The sequence below is a fragment of the Oreochromis niloticus genome, linkage group LG20 (assembly GCF_001858045.2).
Source record: "Oreochromis niloticus isolate F11D_XX linkage group LG20, O_niloticus_UMD_NMBU, whole genome shotgun sequence".
In the NCBI taxonomy this organism is placed as follows: Eukaryota; Metazoa; Chordata; class Actinopteri; order Cichliformes; family Cichlidae; genus Oreochromis; species Oreochromis niloticus.
Genome location: NC_031984.2, coordinates 10,485,802 through 10,507,594, shown reverse-complemented (window position 1 = coordinate 10,507,594; position 21,793 = coordinate 10,485,802). Strand labels below are relative to the sequence as shown.

General features: G+C 39.4%; 1 protein-coding gene across 3 annotated transcripts; it reads right to left on the bottom strand.

Moving 5' to 3' along the window:
• Positions 1-1,608: 1,608 nt before the first annotated feature.
• On the bottom strand, positions 1,609-15,863 carry opn7d (opsin 7, group member d). Of its 3 annotated transcripts, none has more exons than XM_003439113.5 (6): positions 15,522-15,863; positions 7,538-7,628; positions 7,281-7,443; positions 5,239-5,366; positions 4,787-5,121; positions 1,609-4,473 (listed from the first exon to the last, which is right to left on the bottom strand). In XM_003439113.5, exons 2-6 carry the CDS (start codon positions 7,626-7,628, stop codon positions 3,994-3,996), a joined length of 1,197 nt encoding a protein of 398 aa, XP_003439161.1. In that variant the 5' UTR covers positions 15,522-15,863; the 3' UTR covers positions 1,609-3,993. The 3 variants fall into 3 exon arrangements, with proteins under 3 accessions (XP_003439161.1, XP_005448550.1, XP_005448551.1); XM_005448493.4 differs by lacking the exon at positions 15,522-15,863 and adding an exon at positions 10,648-10,747; XM_005448494.3 differs by lacking the exon at positions 15,522-15,863 and adding an exon at positions 10,648-10,732 and having other exon boundaries at positions 7,538-7,668.
• Positions 15,864-21,793: the final 5,930 nt, after the last annotated feature.

Sequence of the window (21,793 nt, the reverse complement as noted above, 5' to 3'; positions counted from 1 at the left end):
TTCTTTTCATTATTCCAATAAAACCATACTGTGTTTAATAAACTTATTTTATGTCAGCTTTTTAACATCACGTCCTGGATCTTAAACACTAATTTACTTAGAGAGTTACTGCAAATACTTGGTATGTGTTTTATAGAGTGCTAAATTTTAACCCCATTTTCCAAGATTTTAACTGATTTAAAATTCCACTTAAAAATGTAAAAAATAAATAAATAAAATAAAGTGGACCTTTTCTGCTCATTTCCAGCACCAAATTTTTAGTCACTTTGCATGTGTTACAGTTCAAAATAATGAGTATTTATCTTATAAAGTTTATTCTTGGTTTGCATGAAGCAATTTTAGCTCACTCCCTTCTCCTCCAAATCAAATTATCGTCTGATTGGATGCTGCTCATAAAGAGAAAGTGTGAATAACAGCTGGGTGGAACTGCTGCAGTCATAGTCAGAGATATGTTCCTGGATGACCATGTTATGGATATCTGCTCTCCCTAACATCATATAGAGCCAAGAAAGCCAATAAGCTCCATATTAAGCAATTCATTGATACAACAGAAATCTTAGCTGACAGACTGATTAATCAACTAATTGACTGAAGAATTAGTTCAGTGTTGGTAAATTATGTGATTCAGTGCATTATAATAACCAGATACATTTTAATTTACACATTAGGTAACAGCCTGACATCAGGGTGATTCTGCCAGGTATGACTGTGGTCTTCCTCGACCAGAGGTAAGATCAAAAAGCTAAACCCATAGAGCAGTTTTTAATCTCTCTCCTCTGTCTCTCCTAGATTTTCTCTCACATATGCATGTTTAAGAACAAAAATCTGTCTTCTAGTGACCTTCAAGGCAGTGACGACTAGCAGAGAATCAAACCCGCCAAAATAAATTTGTGTTTTGCATTAAATTGACGTCTGGAGTTGTCTGGGTGCACAAGAACAGTTGGTATGGGAAGTCATAGTCTGGGCTTTTGAGAGAAACAGACAAACTGAGGATAAGAGAGTTGGTGATGGAAATTGGGACTGAAAAGAGGAAATTCACATGAAGATAAGAGAACTCTGCAGTGATTATTTCTGAAGTGGCTGTTGAAGTGAAGCTTTATTTGATATTTGAGTGCTGTGCTGGGTAAACTCAGTCTTCAATGGTACAACTGTGTACTCAGTAATAATCCTAATCATGTTTACCAATCAATTTCCATCTGGCTCTACAAACAGCCTGCCCGGACCAGAATGAAGAATCTCACATAATTAGTCTCAGTAATCAAAAAGGTAAATAATTGTTTCTATACACAGTTTCAAAAATGCACCCAGCTACAGTATGCACCCAAGTAGGACTATACTGCCAGTTTCTCTTAATGCGATGTGCCATATCAGTTATTTTTCTTTTAATTCCTCCTCTGGCTGTATCTCATTGCTTCCCTATATTGGTTGCCAGTGAAAGCTTATCCTACAGGCGCTTTTTTTTCAAACTGGGGGAAAATAAATTACTTTGCATCTAAGTCAATCCTTCATGCATATTTGCTTGTGGTCCCTGTTGGGATTGCGGTTAAGATTTTCATTTCAGCTCAGTTTAGCAAAAAATACAAGTACATCACTTTAGGTCATATGCCTTATAGATTTTACTGTTCATTACACAGATGGGGCTTCCTATATGTTTTGAAATGCACATGCATGTAATCGTCATAGGAAAGGCAACCTCACAGTTGCAGCTTTGCTATCATCATGATGTTTGATTTTTGATTAGCCTTCTCAGAAAGATTTCTCCTGAAATGTTGTGTGTGGCAGACAGAGATATGACAGAAATGCACTAAAATGGAAATATTACAGTACAAGAAGTTGGTTGTTTCTCAAGTCAAACCCAATGCCGTCCAAGGTTATCCTCATTCAGACCAATATTTATTTATTTATTTATGTGTTTTCCCCCCTCCAGAAATGCCATATCCACTGCAGGACAAGCAGGACATTTGGATGATTTGTCTTCATTTTTCAAATCCAGCTTCTTCACAAAAACGCTAATGCAGTTCTCTAAAAACTGAGAGCAAATTAGTTTCAGGCTCAATATGTAGAGCACACCATCCGAGGAATTTTAAACAGAGGCGCCTCCTATAATGTCAATAAACTGCTTTATGGAAAATTGCACTGGCAGTAAATTTGAACCTGCTGTGCTCCCAAGGTAATGAACACCCAGCAAAGCAGATTCCTCACAGATAATTAAAGTGCTTGGAAAAAAAATATTAAATATTGCCTTATTCACAGAAAATAAGAGTTGATCTTAAACATTCGATTATAATCTCTGTTCTACAATCGTTTTCAGTAAAATACGTGTTTACAATTTCCCCTCATGTTTTACAGTGTTTTTATGAATAATTTGAAATTATTTCAATCTTTCTGAGATCTCACTTTCTGTCAGATGATGTAACTTTCTGTGCCCCCCAAAACAGTGCAATGATCCGATACTAAACAAGGACTTTTTTATAATGAAATGAATACATACATGATACTTTAAAAAAAAAATATATATATATATATATACACATACATACACATGATGTCACACAGCACAGGACCACATTATAAAGGAAAACTAAAATTAAATATAACAGTTCTTTGTATTTTTGCACTGACATGGATGAAAAGACATCACAATTGCTGTAATCAATTCAAATAGAAAGAATCACTTTTTTAACTGATGGCTGTAAATGCATATTTTCAGCAGAAAAAAAACAAACTGCAAGACAAAAGCACCGTATGATCGAGTGTTCATGTGTGGTCATGGGCATTGATGTTTGAGCTTGTGTGAATGAGTTTAGGTGAATCCATGAGCATGAATTAAAAATATTTAAAGATTCAGTGAGTAAAATAATTCTCAAGGACCTTCAGTCTTTACTATGGCCTACTTTGGAGATCATTTTCTTTGTACTGATGTAAAATACTGCAGAAACAGATTTTTCTTGATTGCTAATCAGTCGACTGTTTAAATAGAATGGTTTGAAATGACAGGTTATTAAGTTTTCTTAATAGGGTGGGTTACCTTTAATATTAGTTTGCTAAGATCTAAATAAGTTAAAATCAAGAGCAGAAGAGAGGCCCCACAACTGAAATGGGAGTTTCTGTAAACCAAAGGGAGTCACATGCAGTGCTTTTTATGAAATAAAAATCTAAACTTATGTACAAATTAATGTGGAACTATTTTGTTCAACAGTCTGTGTTTAGAAAATGACTGCAGGTTACATGCTGCACTGGAGCCCTGCAAGTACAGGCCTCTTGACTGAAGTGATCTTCTGCTTACAGCACTCTCTCAAGCATTAAACCTCTCAAAGAACCTGTAGGCTGGAAGAAGTGGGGACATTTGGTTGTGTTGTTCATCCCAGAAAGCTGAAGCTGCCAGTTTGATTTTATGTCTCAGTTACAGTACAGCCCACTACTGACAAGGACAAAACATTAGATTAGATCAGACATTTACTCCTACAGGGGGTGAATACTTGATCATTTTAGGTTGAATACCCCTTTACATACAGTATCACGGTCCTCAATGTAAAGAAACCTAAACAATCTTTTTCTCAGTCCTTGACTGCAATACGCTCTTATAATTTACTCAGTTGGCGCTGGTGGAATATTAAACGTAGTTTATCCTCATGATGCACACTGAGGTACACATTTTCCTAATTAACCTTTAAGCTGGAGGGGGTTCTGCTGTCTCATTTTCTGCTCTCTTGGAATCCTGTTAAATTACTGCACATTTAAATGAAACAGGAAACAAGCTGACACAGAAGTAGACGTCAAGACATTGCAAGTATACTTTTCTGCGGCAAATCTTCTGAGAAGAAGTTTGTGTCATGTTTTCATTTCACAATGAAAGAGTCACTCAGAAAGGATGACATGAAAGGTCCTTGCAAAGGTGGTGAAGTCTCAGTGAGACTTTATTGTTCAGTAACCTCTGTCTTTTTGATCATGTGTCGTCCTTTGTTTGCTTTATGAAAGAATCAGGCTGTTCCACTAGAGGAACTCGGCCTGTGGTTTGGCTGAGAGTTGGCTGACTGTCACCTCTGTGTAGGTGGATCCAGTCAGGATGCAGGCAGTCCTTTGGGGTGTCACATGACACAGAGCTGCATTGTCCGTGCAGTGCAGACACGCCCCGTAGCTCTCCTGCTGTCCATTTGAAAAGCGCGTGGAGATGCTCATGTCCTTGTTGCGCTGTGATGTGGATCCGAATCGTTCTTTCGGCTCGGACTGCGGACTGCCCCTGTAGATCATCTGTCGTAACATCGAAGTGTCTCTGTATAAACACTCGCGGAAATTGGGCTTACACAGGAGGTAGACCATAGGGTTGTAGATGGTAGAAGACTTGGCAAACACTGCAGCAAGGGCAAAAGCAGCAGGAGGAACTTGCGTGGCATCCCCGAAAGCAGCCCACATGGCCACGACAGCATATGGAGACCAAGCAGCCAGGAAGCCTATGCACACTGCTACAGACAGCTGTGGAGAAGGAGCATTCACACATATGCATGCAGATATTCAAACAACATTGCACAAAAAACATGACATGCAGAATTTAGTTTCATGTTAGTGACAAATTTGTGTGAAAACAAATATCTTAATTATAACTTTAGTTTTAAATCTATCCATGCAGAAGTCTACATATGCATCAGAAGACTGTACAGAGATCAAGCAAGTAATGAATTTAATGTATAACCTTTAAATTATTTCTGTTTTCATATCCTACTCAGATCCTGTTAGCTATAAAAGCTATAGTCAGTGGTGCTGAAGCGACACAGCCATAACCTCTGACCTTGACAATGAGAGTGTGTGCATTGGTGCTCTTGGTCTGTGGTGACACATGCTGCTGGACGGCCTGACGTGACCCCCGCACGGTCAGCAGAATGAAAGTGTAGGAGAGGAAGATGATAGTGCAGGGCAGTACATAGCAAAAGAAGAAAAGGCAGATAATGTAAGACAAAGCTGAAAGCTCGTAGTTGGGTGCGTGCCAGTCAATGCAGCACGCTGTCCCATAAGGCTCAAGACTGTAATGTCCCCAGTGTGCCAGTGGCCCCACAGCAAACACAGATGCGTAACACCACACTCCGGCCACCAGGAGGCGGGCATGTGACGAGGAGAAGTTGTTACCTGATAAGAGAGATGGAAAAAGGTGCCTTGAAGTTATTATGGTCGTTTTACTCCTGCTGCTGGTAAACTTTCTGTAGCTTTGACAACATCATGCTTATCAATGTATTCCTCCCTCACCGTGGTTGGGGACGCAGACTTTAAGGCAGCACACTAAGGAAAGCACTGTGAGGTTTGTCAAGCTGCAGAGACCAAACAGCACTCCACACATAGCATACACCTGGCAGATGGTTTCTCCAAACAGCCACCTGTACACACAGACAATGAGTCAAAAAAATGTAATGGAGGTTAGGGCCCAGAAAACTGCTCCCTGTTTGAGTGTAACTGTAGAGTCTCAGTCACAGCTTTGGAGGGTCTTCTTATTGAGGGTTAGGATAGAAATATAACAACAAGCTTTGGGAAGCCCTCTCCATCCCGAATATAGATTTCCAATATAATTTGTGGATATTTATTCCGCAATCTGATACAGTATTAAGAGCACCTGCTGGAACATGATCCATTTCAGTTGCATTCATGCATTTAGAAAGAAACAGTTTCCAAAATGTTCCCACTTTTCCTCATTCTCATTCTTAAATTGGTTATTATTAATCTCTTCTAACAACACTAAGCCCCTGTTCAAAAACAGAGGTTCAAAGTGTGTTACAAATTCAGTTATGCTAATTTAGAACAATATCACGTATAAAATGCATACTAGATCTCCTCCACCTTGTAACAGCAGAGACCCTCGATTTGAATTTGGGTTTCTGGGAAGAGCAACTCACAGGCAGCTAAATCTGACAACTAAGAATGGTGGTGAGTGACAGAGACCACAGATTTATTTTTGTTTACCGAAATGGTGACATTTTCATGACATGTGCCACAGTTTTGCCAGATGCCCTCTCTTGGGATGTAGCTGTTGAACTCAGGGCAAACTGACAGTGCAAAACTCTGTGAGTGTGAAGACAAAAACAAAAAACAAAGCCGAAAGCAAACACCTGGTAATGCTCGTGATGTAACACGTCTTCGTCAGGCTTGGAAACTGCAGTGTCCTCCACTGAAAACGTTTTCATTCAGAGTTTTGCATTACTGATTTTCCCAGCAGGAGTTGAAGTTTGAGGTCAATGATGAAAATGTAAATAGGTATTTAGACAGAGTGACAGAAAAAAAGGAAGTGCGCAAAGATACAAACTTTAACAGGAAATCTGTTAAAAATGATTTTTTATAGATTTTTAGGTTAGACATGTTGTAACATACACTCACTGGGCATTTCATTTGGTATAACTGTTTAAACTGCTCATTAAAGCAAATATCTAATTAGCCAAATACATGGCAATATGTTGATACATTTAGGCATGTAGGCACGATGAAGACAACCTGCTGAAATTTAAAGTAAGCATCAAAATGCGGAAGAATGCGGAATTACTTTTGCTGGATTGCTGAATAGACTTGTCTGAGTATTTCAGAAATTGCTGATCTACTGGGATTTTCCCTCACAACCATCTCTAGGGTTTACCAAGAATGAGCTGAGAAGAAAATATCCAGCGAGCAGCAGTTCTTTGAGTGAAGCCAGATGTCTGAGGAGAATGATGATGTCAAATAACCACTTGTTACAACCAAGGTAAGAGCATCTCTAAAAACACAGTACATTGAACCTTGAAGCAGATGGGCTAAAGCAGCAGAAGACCACACTGGGTACTAATCCTGTCTGCTGAGAACAGGAAACTGAGGCTGCAGTTCACACCGGTTTACCAAATTTAGATAATAGGAAAATTGGAAAAATGTTGATGAGTCTCAGTTTCTACTGTGACATATGAAAGTATGGATCCATCTTGGCTTATATCAGTGGTTCTATTTTATGTCACGAAACGAATCAAACTGATTTCTTGAACATGACAATGAGTTCACTGTAAAAGGCCTCCACAGTCTGGTCCTGATGGAGAAAGAAACTGGTGAATTCACATCAGTTTGTTAGGAATGGCACTAAATGTGGAGGCCCTTCCACATGGCACTAGATTGAAAATCTAGGTAAGGTCCACAACTACACAAAATGTTTCTCTATCAATCTCCATTTTTTGCTAAACGTGTAGCTATTTATAGTGAATAGAGAAAAAAAAATTAATGATTATTGATAAATTAATTTGAAGTTGAAATGAAATGAAAATATAGAAGGAGCTTTACGATACCTGTGTGAAAACGCTGATGGTATGGCCAGTGGAAGTAAAGTGAGTGTCATCCCAAGGTCACTGATGGAGAGATTGATGATAAAGAACTCTGCTGGTTTCAAGGTTGACCGCTTGTGATAAGCAACAAGTAGCAGTGTGGAGTTGCCTATGACGGACAGTATACCTGTGAAAGAAAAGAAGATTGAGTTGTGCTAAAGATGGTTAAAGCATAAAAAAACAGAAACAGAAAAATCAACACAAATGTTGTGTGGACTCACAGAATAAGCTGTAGAGTGAACCCATGAAGATGTCATGCTCCTTGGAGACGGTGGAGGTAAACACAGCAGACGTGTCTGAAGCATTTCCCATCTGAAATGTCACCACTCGAATTAATTCATGGTCAATAAAGCTGAAAATAATCCAGGAATTTACAAAAAGTCAATACTCAACTCAGGATCCTAAAAAAATCAAAACATGCAAAAAGGAAGTATATGTATTGCTGAAAGAGTGTTAAATAACAGCAGCAGTCACTATATAAGGTCAAATCAATGCATACAGTTTTGTTTCTGAAGCATTTCAAACACTACACACTGTCTGTAGTGCACTGCAAGCTGTCCTACTGCTGTTATTGCAAGAAATATCTGCAGCCTACAGGATCAGATGTAGAAATAAATTAAAAAAGCCGTTTTGAAGAAAAATAATCCTCTGCAAAAGCTGAGGACTGTTCATATTAAACATAAATATCTAAAAAGCAGGATTGACAGATGGAAAGAATTAGAAGCACGGTGCCATTTTTAGGATTTACAACAGGGGTACAAGAGACTGAGGGAACAAAACAGTTATGATTAAGACCAAATGTGCTCAGATTTTCTGGGAATCAAAGGCTTGTGGAATTGCAGTCTAAACATGATTCAGCAAGCACACATGCAATTGCAATCCAGACACTGAAGTGATTGACGAGATACATAATGGGCCGAGGTGAGAGTGTGATTTTTTTCCCTGCCATGAAACAGAGCTGACAGGCTCTCCGGGATTTCTAACACATTGTTGGAAGATTCTTAATGGAGTCTTTGCGCCATCACTTGAAAACTGTCAGAGGCATTCATGCTTCTCATATTCTTTAGCCAGTCGGCTTCTTCTTACCCAGCTATTTGCAAACAAGATGATGATTGCTATTTAGTGCATCACTTTGCTTGATAGAAAATGAAAAATAAAATGGAAATTGGGAAGGAAAGGATGGTGCAGGGACGAAATGCGGAGCAAAAGTTGGATGGCTACCAGAGATGATGTAGAGGCAACATTGATGTTCAAGGACTCAGGCAATCACAGGGATGAAGCTTCATTACTATGCAAGTCAGCACGCCAGTCAATGACGAAATGTCCAGTCAGTCTGAGTGGAGGAGACTCAGCAGAGTACAAAGCTGTGACCCATTTTAGTACCACTCAACTCCATGAACTTCATTGTTGTGTCAGCACAATAATGGATTCTCAATCAACTAAATTTCCCCTCAGGTTTTTTAGGAATCAGTGATGGAACTGGCTTAGCACACATTTACTATCATTCCAAAGCCTTTTCTTCCCCAAATGAATTACCTTAAAGAAACAATCAAAAAGCAGTCTCTGTATTTCTTAATACAGAAATACAGTATTGATTAAAAGCAGCACTGTTACCACATTAATGATCAGCCCTGTTATTGCTGTGACAGATACAGTTTGTGAGAGCATGTGTTCTGATAAAATGTGTGGATACCATCCTGTTCACTCAGATCTGTGCAAAACATGTTTTCATCTCATGAGATCTCTTGGGAGGGGAAACTGTCAGGTTTTGGAAGATTTAAAGATGATATTAATCATAAACATCCTTTGCACACATCTGAATGTGCACATGCTTCTCTCTCAAGTGTGCTGGTTTTTAAGCTCAAGCACTCCCACCAAGCACTGACTGAGTTTTTTCTTTTTTTTTTTTTAAATTGGCTCTGTAACTGAGAAAGCGTGCATCTTCCTTTTAATTGGATCATAATATGCTTATTTTTGTATTAGCTCCATAATAAAACAAAAGCAGCTTTGCACAGTTCAAATTTCAAAATATAATCCTTATTTATGTTATAATGGGTTTATGTGTAGCTCCTCTGTCTGACACTAAAAGACATTTAAGCTCCTGTCCCTTTATGCCAACTTTTGTCTGATTGGTTGCCCTTCATAAATATGTTTTCAGGTGGGTACGACTTCTTTAAACTGTGTCTGAGATATGTTAGAGACATCCATTCTTCATTATATTAAAAGCAGCGGAGCATAGAAAAAAGAACCGTTTACACTCCCTGGCCATTTATATAGGTAGACCTTGGACAGCCTAATGTCTTCTGAGCCGCCTTCTTCATGCCTTAGGCTACGTCCACACTAGCCCGGATAAATTTGAAAATGGCGTATTCGTCTGAAAACGCTCCACATCCACACTATCGTTTTCAGTCGTTTTCACAGAGTTGTGCATCCACTTTGAAACGGCCGAAAACGCTTACGTTCCAGTACTGCGCATGGAACGCAAGAAGCTTCGACCTGCTCATTTCTGTCTGCCGCTTATTTACTTTACGTCTCTTTGAAACATCGCAGCAAAATGTCGAGGAAAAGCACAGAGTTTTTTAAATGGACTAACGATGAGGTGGAGTTGTTGCTGCGAATAACACAAAAGTACTAAGTTGCAAAAGCGATTGAGAATGAAAGAATTTAAAGAAAAGCTATCTGGAGCATGTTCAAACTGATATTAATCTTTAATAGGGCTGTCAAAATTGAGCGCAAACAAAACAACTGCTGTATGATGCCCTACGCTATCTTAGTTTAATAGGTCACATGACTGCATCACATGAAATGTGTCATCGTTTTCGAAAAGGCTCCGGGTTCGCTGTCCACACTGTGATGCGAAAATGGCGTTTTCAAATGTATCCGCTTTGGAGAGCGTTTTCAAAACGCTGCGTTTTCCTTGACCGAAAACACCATCTCAGTGTGGATGGAAGGCCAAAATGGAGAGAAAAAGATGCGATTTCAAACGAAAACGTATTAGTGTGGACATGGCCTTAGATCCAAAAAGGTGCTGAAAACATTCTTCAGAGATTTTGGCTCATTTTGACATGATAGCGTCACATAGTTGTTGCAGATTTGTTGACCAGTCTTCTGCTGCTTCAAGGTTTAACGGGTTTTGCATTCAGAGGTGCTCTTTGAGTTACTATTGCCTTCATATCAGCTCAAGGCAGTCTGGTCATTATCCACTGACATCTAGCATCAGCGAGGGACTTTCACCCAGAGGGCTGCCATGTACTGGAGGTTTTCTCTGTAAACACTAGACGTGGCTGTGTGGGAAAAATCCCAGCAGATCAGCAGTTTATGAAATACTCACATCAGCAGGTCTGGCACCAACAATCATTCCAATTCCAATGCTTAGTTTAAATTTCAGCAGGTCAACATAACCACATCTACATGCCTAAATGAGTTGCTGTCATGTGATTGGCTAATTAGATATTTGCAACAATGTGCAGTTGAACAGGTGACCATAGTTAAGTGATCAATGCGTGTATGACAGAAAAAAAATAAAATAAAACCCCTTAATTAGTATTGAGAGTACTGAGTTCCAGCATTGTTTGACTAAAGAATGAGCTAAACTGTGCAGCACATAAACACAGGGTACTGTGTGTAGCTGAAGCTTTTCTCTTTATGTGAGCATGTTAATCTAACCAGGGAAACAAAACCAACACAACCTTTAGCATAGCGAGTGTGGAAATGGAAAGATAAACTCTGTCATTGGTCTGCTATGATAGATTGAGTATTTTGAAGCTGAGTGGGCTATGACACAGCTGTCATGTCTCTGAGCTTGCCTGAATAACTCAGATTAATTGGACGCCTTTGATACAGGGACACGAGGACTTTGACCTCCAGATGATGACGTGAGAAGTGCGCCTTATATCACCTGCTTACCTGACTTATTATTTCATTTTTCAAGCACATGTGCACTCTATCCTTCTCTGACCCTGTAGAATCATGTGGTTTACAGAGGAAAATATTTAAAATAATCTTTCTGCAATTTCACTGCTGTTGTCAGCATGACAAGTTATCTATTAAGTTTGCAACAAGTTTCCCCGAGGCAAGCTATCAAACTGTGAGATTTGCGGTGCCACTGAAAGTAGGACTGTCACTCATAACCATTAAATGTCTGTAGTCAGCGGAGATGAGCAGCCATTTAAAGGCTGACAAGCATGTCAGGGAGTGAAACAGCAAAGAGACCACATGCTCAAGAGCAATGGCTGTGTATCTACATGGTTTCCAGCCAGTCTCAATTTTTGATTTGTGTCTAAATCTTAATCTGTTACCCACCATTTTCTTTCCTTCAGAAAATGTTACCAACAGGATTCATATTTTTATCTGAAGTAAATTACCCTCTTTTCCATTATAATGGCTCTCAGTGGATGTGGATGTGCATTGACATTATGAATCAGAAAATGTTTGTGATCGAATGTGAACTGAATGCAAAGTGTCACATTTAATTTTGCATGCTTGGCTTGATTTACCAGCCCTGTCCCTTGAGCATTTACACTGTTTATATATGTACATTTTAAAGCAGTATTGGACAGTTTTTAATTATTTATGCCTTTTTGTGTTACAAATATGCTTGAAAAAAACCTGAAAAGTGAAACCAGTGTGGAAGTGCCTTAAGCCTGTATTCCCTCTAATAGCCAGCAGGCACGTCTCCTCTGATTGGAAAAAAATGCCTGGTTGTATAGACGTCTATGGGGAAATGACCTCCGTAAATGAATTCCTGGGGAGTTTATGGTGTCACTCACTAATTTCACGTTTAACATTATGCTTAGTTTATAAATTATCATCCTTATTAGAGTGAAACAGAAGTGTACAGTGCCGTAAAAAAGTATTTGACCCTTTCCTTTTCCTTTCTTTTTTTAATATTTCTAAAAGTGGGATGCTTCAGAACATTAAACTAATTTTAATACTAGACAAATGTAACCAGAGTAAATAAGAAATGTAGCTTTTTTTTTTTTTACCTGGCAGACCTGCTGAATCAATACGTCATCTAAATAGGACCTGCCTGACAAAGTGAAGTAGGCTAAAAGTGCCTTGAGGCAACTGTTTGGCACTATATAACTAAATCTGAATTGAATTGAATTGAATTAAAAGATCTCTAAAAGCAACCCATCATGCCACGATCTAAAGAAGAAAAGACAAAGTCTTTGACTTCTATCAGGCTAAAAAAGCCATTTTTAATTCTTTTGGACTCCAGTGAAATTTGATGAGAACCATTATTCACAAATGGAGATAAGTTGAACACTGGCGAACCTTCCCAGGAGTGGACGTTCTACCAAAATCACTCCAAGAGCTCGTCATCAACTCATCCAGGAGGTCACAAAAACCCAGAAAAACATCTAAAGAACTTCAAGCCTCCCTTGTCACCTTTTATGGGGAGTGTTCATGATACAACAGTACTAAACAAACTGGGCAAAAATGGCAAAAAGAACCCAAAGGCTCGTTTACCCAAGACTTTGGGAAAATATTTTGTGGGCTGAACAAACAAAAGTTAAATTTTCAGATAGCTGCTCTCCACCAGAAAATCCTGAAGGATAATGTCCGGCTATCAGTTTGTACTGTAAAGCTAAAGAGCGCTTGGGTTATGGACAGTGATCTGAAACACAATAACAATTCAACCAAAAAGCAAAGTCGAGACTTAAATCATGTTGAAATCCTTTTCAAGCCTCCAGTGTGACTGAATTACTAAAACAATTCTGGAAAGAAGAGTGGGCCAAAATTCCTCCCCAGCGATGTGAAAGACTCATTGCCAGGTATCACAAATGCGTGATTCACAGCTTTTTTCATTGAAGTCAAATGGACATTAATTTCCAGTTAGCATAGCACTAGACAATTTCACTACCATTTGGTGAGTGTTTACAGGCAAGTCAGCGTCTTCCATATAAACTATGGCAACTGTGCCAACTGACTAGTGACCAAAGCAATTGCAAGGAGGTTTTTGGTGCAGCACCATATGTCTGTTTGTGACCACTTTCAGCCTTCAGCAACCATTTACCAACCAAACGAGGAATCGATATATTTTCCCCATTGACTGGTGGGTACCAGGGCGTCTCCTACTGGTGTCTAGGCCTCTGTGACGGTGGCTCTAGCAGCTAGCTTCACAGATGGCCCGTAGCCTCCAGCAAGCACTTGCCAATTGGTTGGGGAATACACATTTGTTCCCTAGCAACTGGTGGTTGTCAAGGACCGCTGACCAGTCTTTAGGCCTGTTTGAGTGGTGCCTAACCACCAGCAACAAAAAAACAACCGAACAATGAAAGCAAGATATAGTGCATACAACTCAAACTCTTGTGTTCTAGTTCAGGGTCACATAATTATACCACCGACAGCCTCACCCTGCAGCACTCTACCACACTAGATGCTGGAAATCAGTGCTAAAGCCTTTTGAGTTGAAGATGTCACAAACTTGTGGTTTACTTCACTGTGCAGTATTTAAAATCAAACCTTTAAAGCAGCACATAAGATGTCCAGTGTGTTGTGTGGCACGTCCCACGAGAACCTAGTGAGACCTTTGTGAGATTAAAGTCAACTGTCACCCTCGCTGTGTGGAACTGCCACCTCATCTGAGAGTGACTGACAGTGACAAGCGAGTGCCATCACAGTACAATATTTACAGCAAGCTTTAGCAGCATGACAGCATGGTTGGAGGCAACTCCTTCAAACATTGCTGGGCATACGACATATCTTATGTAACCTGGAGAATTAACATATGATGCAATGTTCATTCAACATGATGTGTTTAATATGTCAAGCAATGCATCATATTAATGTGACTGTGATTCAGTTGTCAGCTGACGGTTGTCATGAGTTTGCAAAAATATTTTTACACATTTGGCACAAGGGAAATTGAACTACAGTTATTACAGTCAATAAGTATGAAAATCTCTGCAAATTACCAATTTACAGTTTTGTATTTGTAGCTTTATTTTTAGGCCAGAATTATACGGGTAAATAAATTAAGCAAAGGGAGATGGGGGATGATTTGATTGTAGCATAGAGCTTCCGCAGTTGTGGTAACATAGAGGACAGATTGCCATTTAGCTGATTGCTACTGAGGCAATTAATCATAAATGGTCTGATGCAAGCATTACAAACTTTTGGTCATTTGATGTGTCGTTCATCCTAATTGGATTAACTTGGCATACATATTTTTTAATATAAAAAGTTATAAAATAGCTTTATAATGTTAAGTTGTTTTATAATATTCAAATGGATCTCTGTGGCTATGTGCACATCATCATCTTCATCAGTCTATGTCACACAAACTATTGTGTGATTAATCTCTGATTAGTATAGAAAAACAAAACGTTTGATTAGGTCAGTGTCATGCCCTCAAACAGCTGTTTTCATTTCCTATTTGCCTTTGATTCTCATCTGCAGTTGGAGGTCAGTCACTTTGTTAAATTATGTTGTATCCAACAGAAGAACTTCACACTCAGGCAACAAAATCCGTCTTTGTCCACACTTATTGATTTTCTGCGAAGAGAGCTTTGAGTGAGCCACAATCAAATGACTTGTCACTCACATATGTCTGCACAGGCAACAACGAAAACAACAGCAAACAGTTCATGCATGCAGGCAAACCCATCCAGATAAACAACGTGCAGCCAGCGGCTCAGGATCAAGGCAGGCTGTCTTGCAAATGGTCAGTGTTGTGACGGCTTCAACTTGGACCACCAGATAAAGAAAAGCACTCGTTTGTTACAGAGTGGGATAATCAGAGGATCTCGTCACTAATCCTGCCGGAGATCCCACGAGTCGGCTGTGAGGTCTGAGCCTTCATCTTCATCATTATTACAGCCGGCACAATTCATTTTCGCTCCCTTGATTTAGTATCTGAACCTTAAATGAATGCCCTTCACTAAATAACCTTTTAACATATCCAGATGTTGTCATGTTAGAGGCAGAATTGCAAGTCAGGAAAAACTACCAGACCTTTTCACAGGAAAAAAAGCGGATCTCAAAGAATAAAGGAAAACAAAACATAAATATATATATTTTGATCTATGTCAGCGCCTATATCTCGCTGTTCACCGGTAGTAAACACTAAAAAAAAACAAGCAAAATTTGGGGAGTCACATAAATGCGTCATCATTGATGATCTCCCCCTCTTTTTTTCTGTTATTGTCTAATCTCTTTGCATTGCTCTGGAAATGGACACCCCGCGGCTGCGCTGCTTACCTTCCAGGGAGGAATGGCTTGTCCTCAATTAAACTCATGGAGGCCAGGTGGAGAGCAGGACACAGAGGAGAGGAGCTTGGCCAGCCACCGAGAAGGAGACAGAGAGTGGAGGAAAAGAGAGAGGGGGGAAAAAGGGTAGAGAGAGTGAGAGAGGGGAGCACTGGTTCTATTTCAGCCTCACACTGAAGAGTCCGGTTAAGGTATCCTCCTCCCCTTCAGTGACATACACTTGCATGCAGCTGGCCAGGTGGACACATGCTCGCCACATCTTACAGCATGTGCACTGATCATTATTGTGGGCATTCGACTGATGGAGAACGAAAAGCCCACAGTGACGGCAGGCCAGAGAGAGAATAAAGGGAGAGAGAAAGAGAGAGAGAGACGGATCAGCATAGTACTGGCAAGATCCGAGTGTCACTGATGACTCAAAGTACCGCTCCCCTCCCCATTTCCTCTGCCCACTCTTACTACCACCACTTTTTCCCCATGTACCCTACACTTTGGATTATCCTCCCACTTTGCATATGAATGAATCGTGCATGCGATTCATGTCTGTAAAGTGGGTTTTCCCAAATCAGTCTCCACAGCTGACTCACATGCTGCTGTGAGATGCTGGTATCAAATCGCTTAATGAATGAATCTTGAGGTTGGTAGCCAGCAGGAGAGAAAAACAGCAATTGATTATAAATTTATGGGAATGAAGGCAATGGTGTTTTGATGTATTTTCATTCGATTTTGAATTCAGTCACGGTCTCATAATTTTGGCTTATAATGGTCTCATGTCATGGTCCCAGTAGTTCAAAGCGAAGAATGGAAGTAGCAACAATGGCTTATGGTGCTGATCAATGTATGTCTGCTGCTGTGCTACTGGCATCTGGAATTTGATGTGTAATTTGTGACTAAAATGGGATTTTTTAGGTGACTCTCTTTAATTCAAGGGTCTAAAATGAATGTGACAGCCACTTTAGAAAATAAAGTGTCATCCTCGGTCACACAGTAAATCCAGTCCTGGTAGGGAGCAGCTGAACTCCACCTGAAGCGCTGTGTCATCCCACTTTATCGTACCCACCCATGCAGTTTGCTTGTAGCAGCACCACTCCCAGACTGACAGTCATGGAAAGCTGCTTAAGGGAGCGTGGGCTCACTCGCTGAGCTGTGCCGAGGCTGCAGGGCTGTCAAAGCTGTAAAGAGCTGTGCTGTCATATTAATACCTCAGCACAGGGTTCTGGTCCTTCTCAGGCCGCTTGCTCAGACACGTTTAGATGAACTTAGTGTCACAGCCAGTGGCTGCACTAGCATGATGTCCCTTTAGTGACTTATTGGACATGGCAGTGGGCAGGAAGTGATCAGAACAAGTGGAAATTATTGGAGATCATGTTGAAAGTGAGCACAGTCACTTTCCCTCTGGACCTTAAGTCAGCACGAATGTCAAGTCAGTTAGTTTTAAACAATGCTAGATCATGTTTTCATAGTGTTAAGTGGTCCAAAACTGAGATCAGAAGAGAAATATCAGCATGATAAAATAATATAATACTCAAATAAAAAGATAAAACCCCCAAAATATATATGTACTCAATGGGCACTTTAGCTAATACCATTTTTTAAATTTAATTTAATTTAACAAAAGATGAAAAAACACCTTGACTATAATTATTTCATTATAATTTGTTGTTGATCAAAGTAATAGTCATCAGTTCCTTTATCTACCCTGGATAATGGATACAATGTAGGTATTATAAACAAAAATAGAGCTTTTTTTAAAAAAGCTTTCCTGTATCATATATTAAATGGTCATTAAAGACCCCACTCAGTCATTTCAGTTGCTAAAAAATCTTGGTCATTTGAGACTTAAAAGCTATTGGATGGATTGCCACTGAGGTGTTGTGCAGACGTTCATGTTGCCCAGAGGATGAATCCTATTGACTTTCATTAGTTTTCATTTGGCCTCTGAAACAGAGCTAAAAGGAGAATTAATGTTGAATTTACAGTGCATTCATTTTGTGGTCAGAAGCATGTGTTTGAATGAAAATATATGTCTGGAAAGAGCACAACATGCTCAAAAAATATTCACCAACATGTTTACATTAATGTGCCAGAACTGTGTTCACAACTTATTTCTTTACTGTTCCAAAGTGCTAAAAAACCAGTCAACGATAAGGGACTTAATTTAATCAATTATACTTCATCTACAAGGCTCCACAGGACTGTTAACAGAGTTTTGGACTGTCTCACATATATTCTGAAATTGTTCTTCTGAACAACATGAATACTGAGAATTTATTCTATTAAATACTCACCAAATCCTCCTGAATAGTACTACTGGGAAAGCAAAATGGGTACTCATTTTTTGGAATCTCAGAATTACATCTGTGCTTTTTGCAGATGATGAGGTTTGATTGGGTCCATCAGAACATGACTTTCAGCACGCTCTGAGCGGGTTCTCAGGCGAATGTGTGGGATGAGAGTCTGAGTCAATGGTCCTCGGCTGAAAAATGGTGGATTACTCCCTCAGCATTGGGGGAGAGTTGCTTCCCCAAGCAAAGCAGTTTAGATATCTCAGGATCCTGCATTTTCACCTGTAAGGTGTTGTACCAGAATGTTAAGGTAAAAAGATACCTGAGCTAGAAAGTGAATCTTTTGATTGATCAATTGATCTACATTCCAATATTCACGTGCCTTTCGGTCATGAGCCATAGGTAAGGGTTGGAATGGAAGAAAGAATGAGGTTGTTTTACAAATAGTTACAATTAGTTTCCGATGTAGAGTGGCTCAATCTATCTTTAAAGATAGATTGAGGAGCACTGACATCAGGAAGTAGAGCTGCTGCTCCTTTGCATGAAAAGGAGGTAGTTTTGGTGTCTCATCAGGATTTGTCCTGAGCAGCTCCCCTTGGAGGTTTAATTGGACACTATCAGCTGGGAGGAGACCGCAGGCTAGGCTGAGAAGGTGTTGGAGAAATCAGGTCTGGGAATCCATCAGAATCCCTCAAGAGAAACTGGAAAAGCTGGAGGAAAGGAGTTCTGGAATATCCTTCCCAGGCTGCTGCCAGCATGACTTTGGATAATAGGAAGAAAATAGTTGGTTGGACGCACATAGCAGACCATAGCTGAAATTGACAGACCTTTCTTGGACAGAGTTAATCTAAATTACCAGATTTCTGTATATGATTATTCAGAATATAGATAAGAAACAACATTTTTGGTACTGGAAAGCTTACATGGTCTCAGTTTGTACTCAGTGTTCTTTTAACCTGTGATGTTTGAGTCGACTTTGTTTACTCCTAGTAAACAGTTTGCATGAAGAGAAAATGAGGAACTCTGTTTGTCAAACTGCAGTCTCCAAAACATGCAATATTCTCTGATGATGAGTTTGCTTTTTATTTGATTCAGCCAAAACAGAAAGTTTTGGCCAGGACATCCACTTCCTAAACTGGCAGCTCAAAAAAAAAAAGAAAAGAAAAAATTGGTGATTGTTCCCTGAGGCTGAGTCTGCAGACGATAGCCGATGGGTTCCTAGATTGACTCTGACTTATCCTCCAAGGAGACACATCGCTATTGCTTCAGGAAAGTCGACATTAAGCCTATTAAAATGACCTTGACCGCTGAAATGAAATGTATTGCTGTGATGTGGGAAAGTGATACTTCACCATTCATTTCTATGTAGGTCAGAGAAATATCCTTTTATATGACATCTTAATTCACTTAAAAGAAAACACAAACATTTTTTAATGAAACGTTTTTTTTGGAAGGTTGTTGTTTATTACATAAGAAGGTAGATGTTAAATTGAACTTTGTCTTTGGTGAACGGCTCAAGTTCCAACTGTATTTTTTTAGCAGTGTGGTGGCTCAGTGGTTATGTGTGGCATTTTCATGATATGTTTGTGCTCGTGTTTCCTTCCAGCATCAGAGCATGCTGAGTAAATACTCACATCACTGTGCCCTTGAACAAGGCACTGCCTTCAGCTGGAGTTGCTCCCCAGGCTCTACTCCTCCTAATGCCTAGGATCGGTTAATGCAGGGAATGAGTTTTCCTACAGTGATCAACAAAGGAATTCTTATTTCCATTTGTTTTTTTAAAGTAAAAGTTACCCACCAAAGTCAGAAAAGACGTAACCAACATTAAATCTGACACATGAAATAAATATCTGTTAACTACTCTGACAATATTGCTTAAAAGTGGCTACAAATCATTCGTTTTTCATACGTTTCTCTTCCTGGAAGATACGTAAATCTTCCAGCTCTTGTTAGCAGTGGCAGTTGACTGAGAGCAGAGGCCAACCCTCAGCCCTTTTAAGTGCATGGATTAGAAAGCTTCAGGGTACAGAATTATCTGATAAGGCCCTACAATGTGATTAATTGGTGCTGCTGGAAATTGGTCTGCTTTTTACCAATAAACAATTTGAATGAAGGGAAGCAAACAGCTTTCACATATAAAAAAATGTCCGTTTTTCTTCCTTTTCACATAGCTGTCAGTCTGATTACTGGATGCTTCATTCTAGACTGAGATGTTCTCGAAGAGAAAGAGAAAGAGAAAAGAGAAAATAATAAGAGTTTCAAATGATTTCATTTTATTGGCAGAAAAAAGAAATGAAAGGATAAATTACATAACAGTTGATTCCCCAATATCAACTAGAAGACTGCTTTTCCTTTCCAACGCAACGACCTTGGAAAGAGATAAAAACAAAAAAGCAAATAAGTATGTTTAATACCCATTCATAGCCATGTTGGATCCTACTCTATTACTAACAATGCCATAAGCATAAGCTGGTGCTTTAGTTGATTTTCAATCATGTGTCTGTTTTCGTGTTGAGGATTAAATTGCAGCTTTAGGGTCATTCCTACCTGCCTGAGGGACAGCGAGACAGAGAATGCTGAGACCACATTGTCCTGGTCACAGCAGCCTGAGTCAGAAGAGAACATTTGATGCACTCTGAGGCATTTATTTTGAGCTGCAAAACAGCACTGACATGTTAAATAACTTCAACCTGACAGGAAGAAGTAAAGGATAAGATGAAACTGTCTGTAATCGATACCAGAATACAAGCAAACATGCAATGTTTATTTGTTTATCACTTTTCAGGTGTCACTTTGAGACTGCAGCATTTAAGATATGATTCAAGGGGGTTTGCAAAAGTATCACATTAACTAGAAATTAAGAGTTATTTGTACATAGTCCCCCAGACTTTTCAGAGGCTCAGTGGTAACTGAACAATTTAGCAACAAGTTTCACAGCCAGTGAGGCTAGTTCCCTCATTATTTCGTGACAAATTAAGCCAGTAAAACATCATGAGATGTATAGAATAGAACAGAATAAACCTTTATTATCCCATGAATGAGCTCAGCAACACTAAAAGGTCTAAAACGACCACATATGACAACTAAAGGGAATGATTGCAGAATTGTTTCTATTGTTAAGAAAAAAAACCTTTGTAACATTTAAGTCAACAACAGTCTTGTTAAGGTAGGAGTATCATTATTAAGGTCTGCAATCAAGCAGATTTACAACAAACTACAAACCACCAAAAATCTTTGGACCAATTAATCCAAGATGTTCCTGTATCAGCTGGAAAGAGAAAAGTATTAGGAAGAAGAGAAATAGCTCATGTTCTGAAGCATACCATGCTATCTGTCACATTATCTGTCAAACACGCTGGAGGCAATGTTATGGCATGGGCATGTATGGCTGCCAGTGGAACCGGGTCACTGGTGTTTATTGATGATGTGACTGCTGCTAGAAATAACAGGAAGGACTCTGAAGTGCACAGGGCTGTAGTCTCTGCTCAGATTCAGCCAAATGTTGCGAAACTGAGTGGACACTGCTTCACAGTGTAAATGGATTAAGACCCAAAGTATACTGCAAAAGAAACTCGAGTTTCTTAATGCAAAGAGATCAGATGTTCATAAGTGACCAAGTTAGTGAGTTTTCAAGTATTAAATAAAAAACTAAATGCAGAAATACCCACAAACAAATTAGTGTAACTGCAGTAAAGTCTTGGCAGAGCATCTCAAGAGAGGAAATCGCATTTAGTGAGGAATGAAGAACTGTGCATAAAAGACAGACCATGGGTGTGCAGGCACAGCATTCACCAGAACAGGTGGGCTACTGTTGGTACAAATGCTTCAGTCTTTAGGTGTGTGCATGAATCACACAATTCATTTAACTAATACAAACTTTCATCAGTTTGGTTTCATTATTTTTTTACATGTTTGTTAAAAACAAATGTTTCACTTGACATTATGTTTCTGTTAAATAAGTCTATTATTAAATACAAT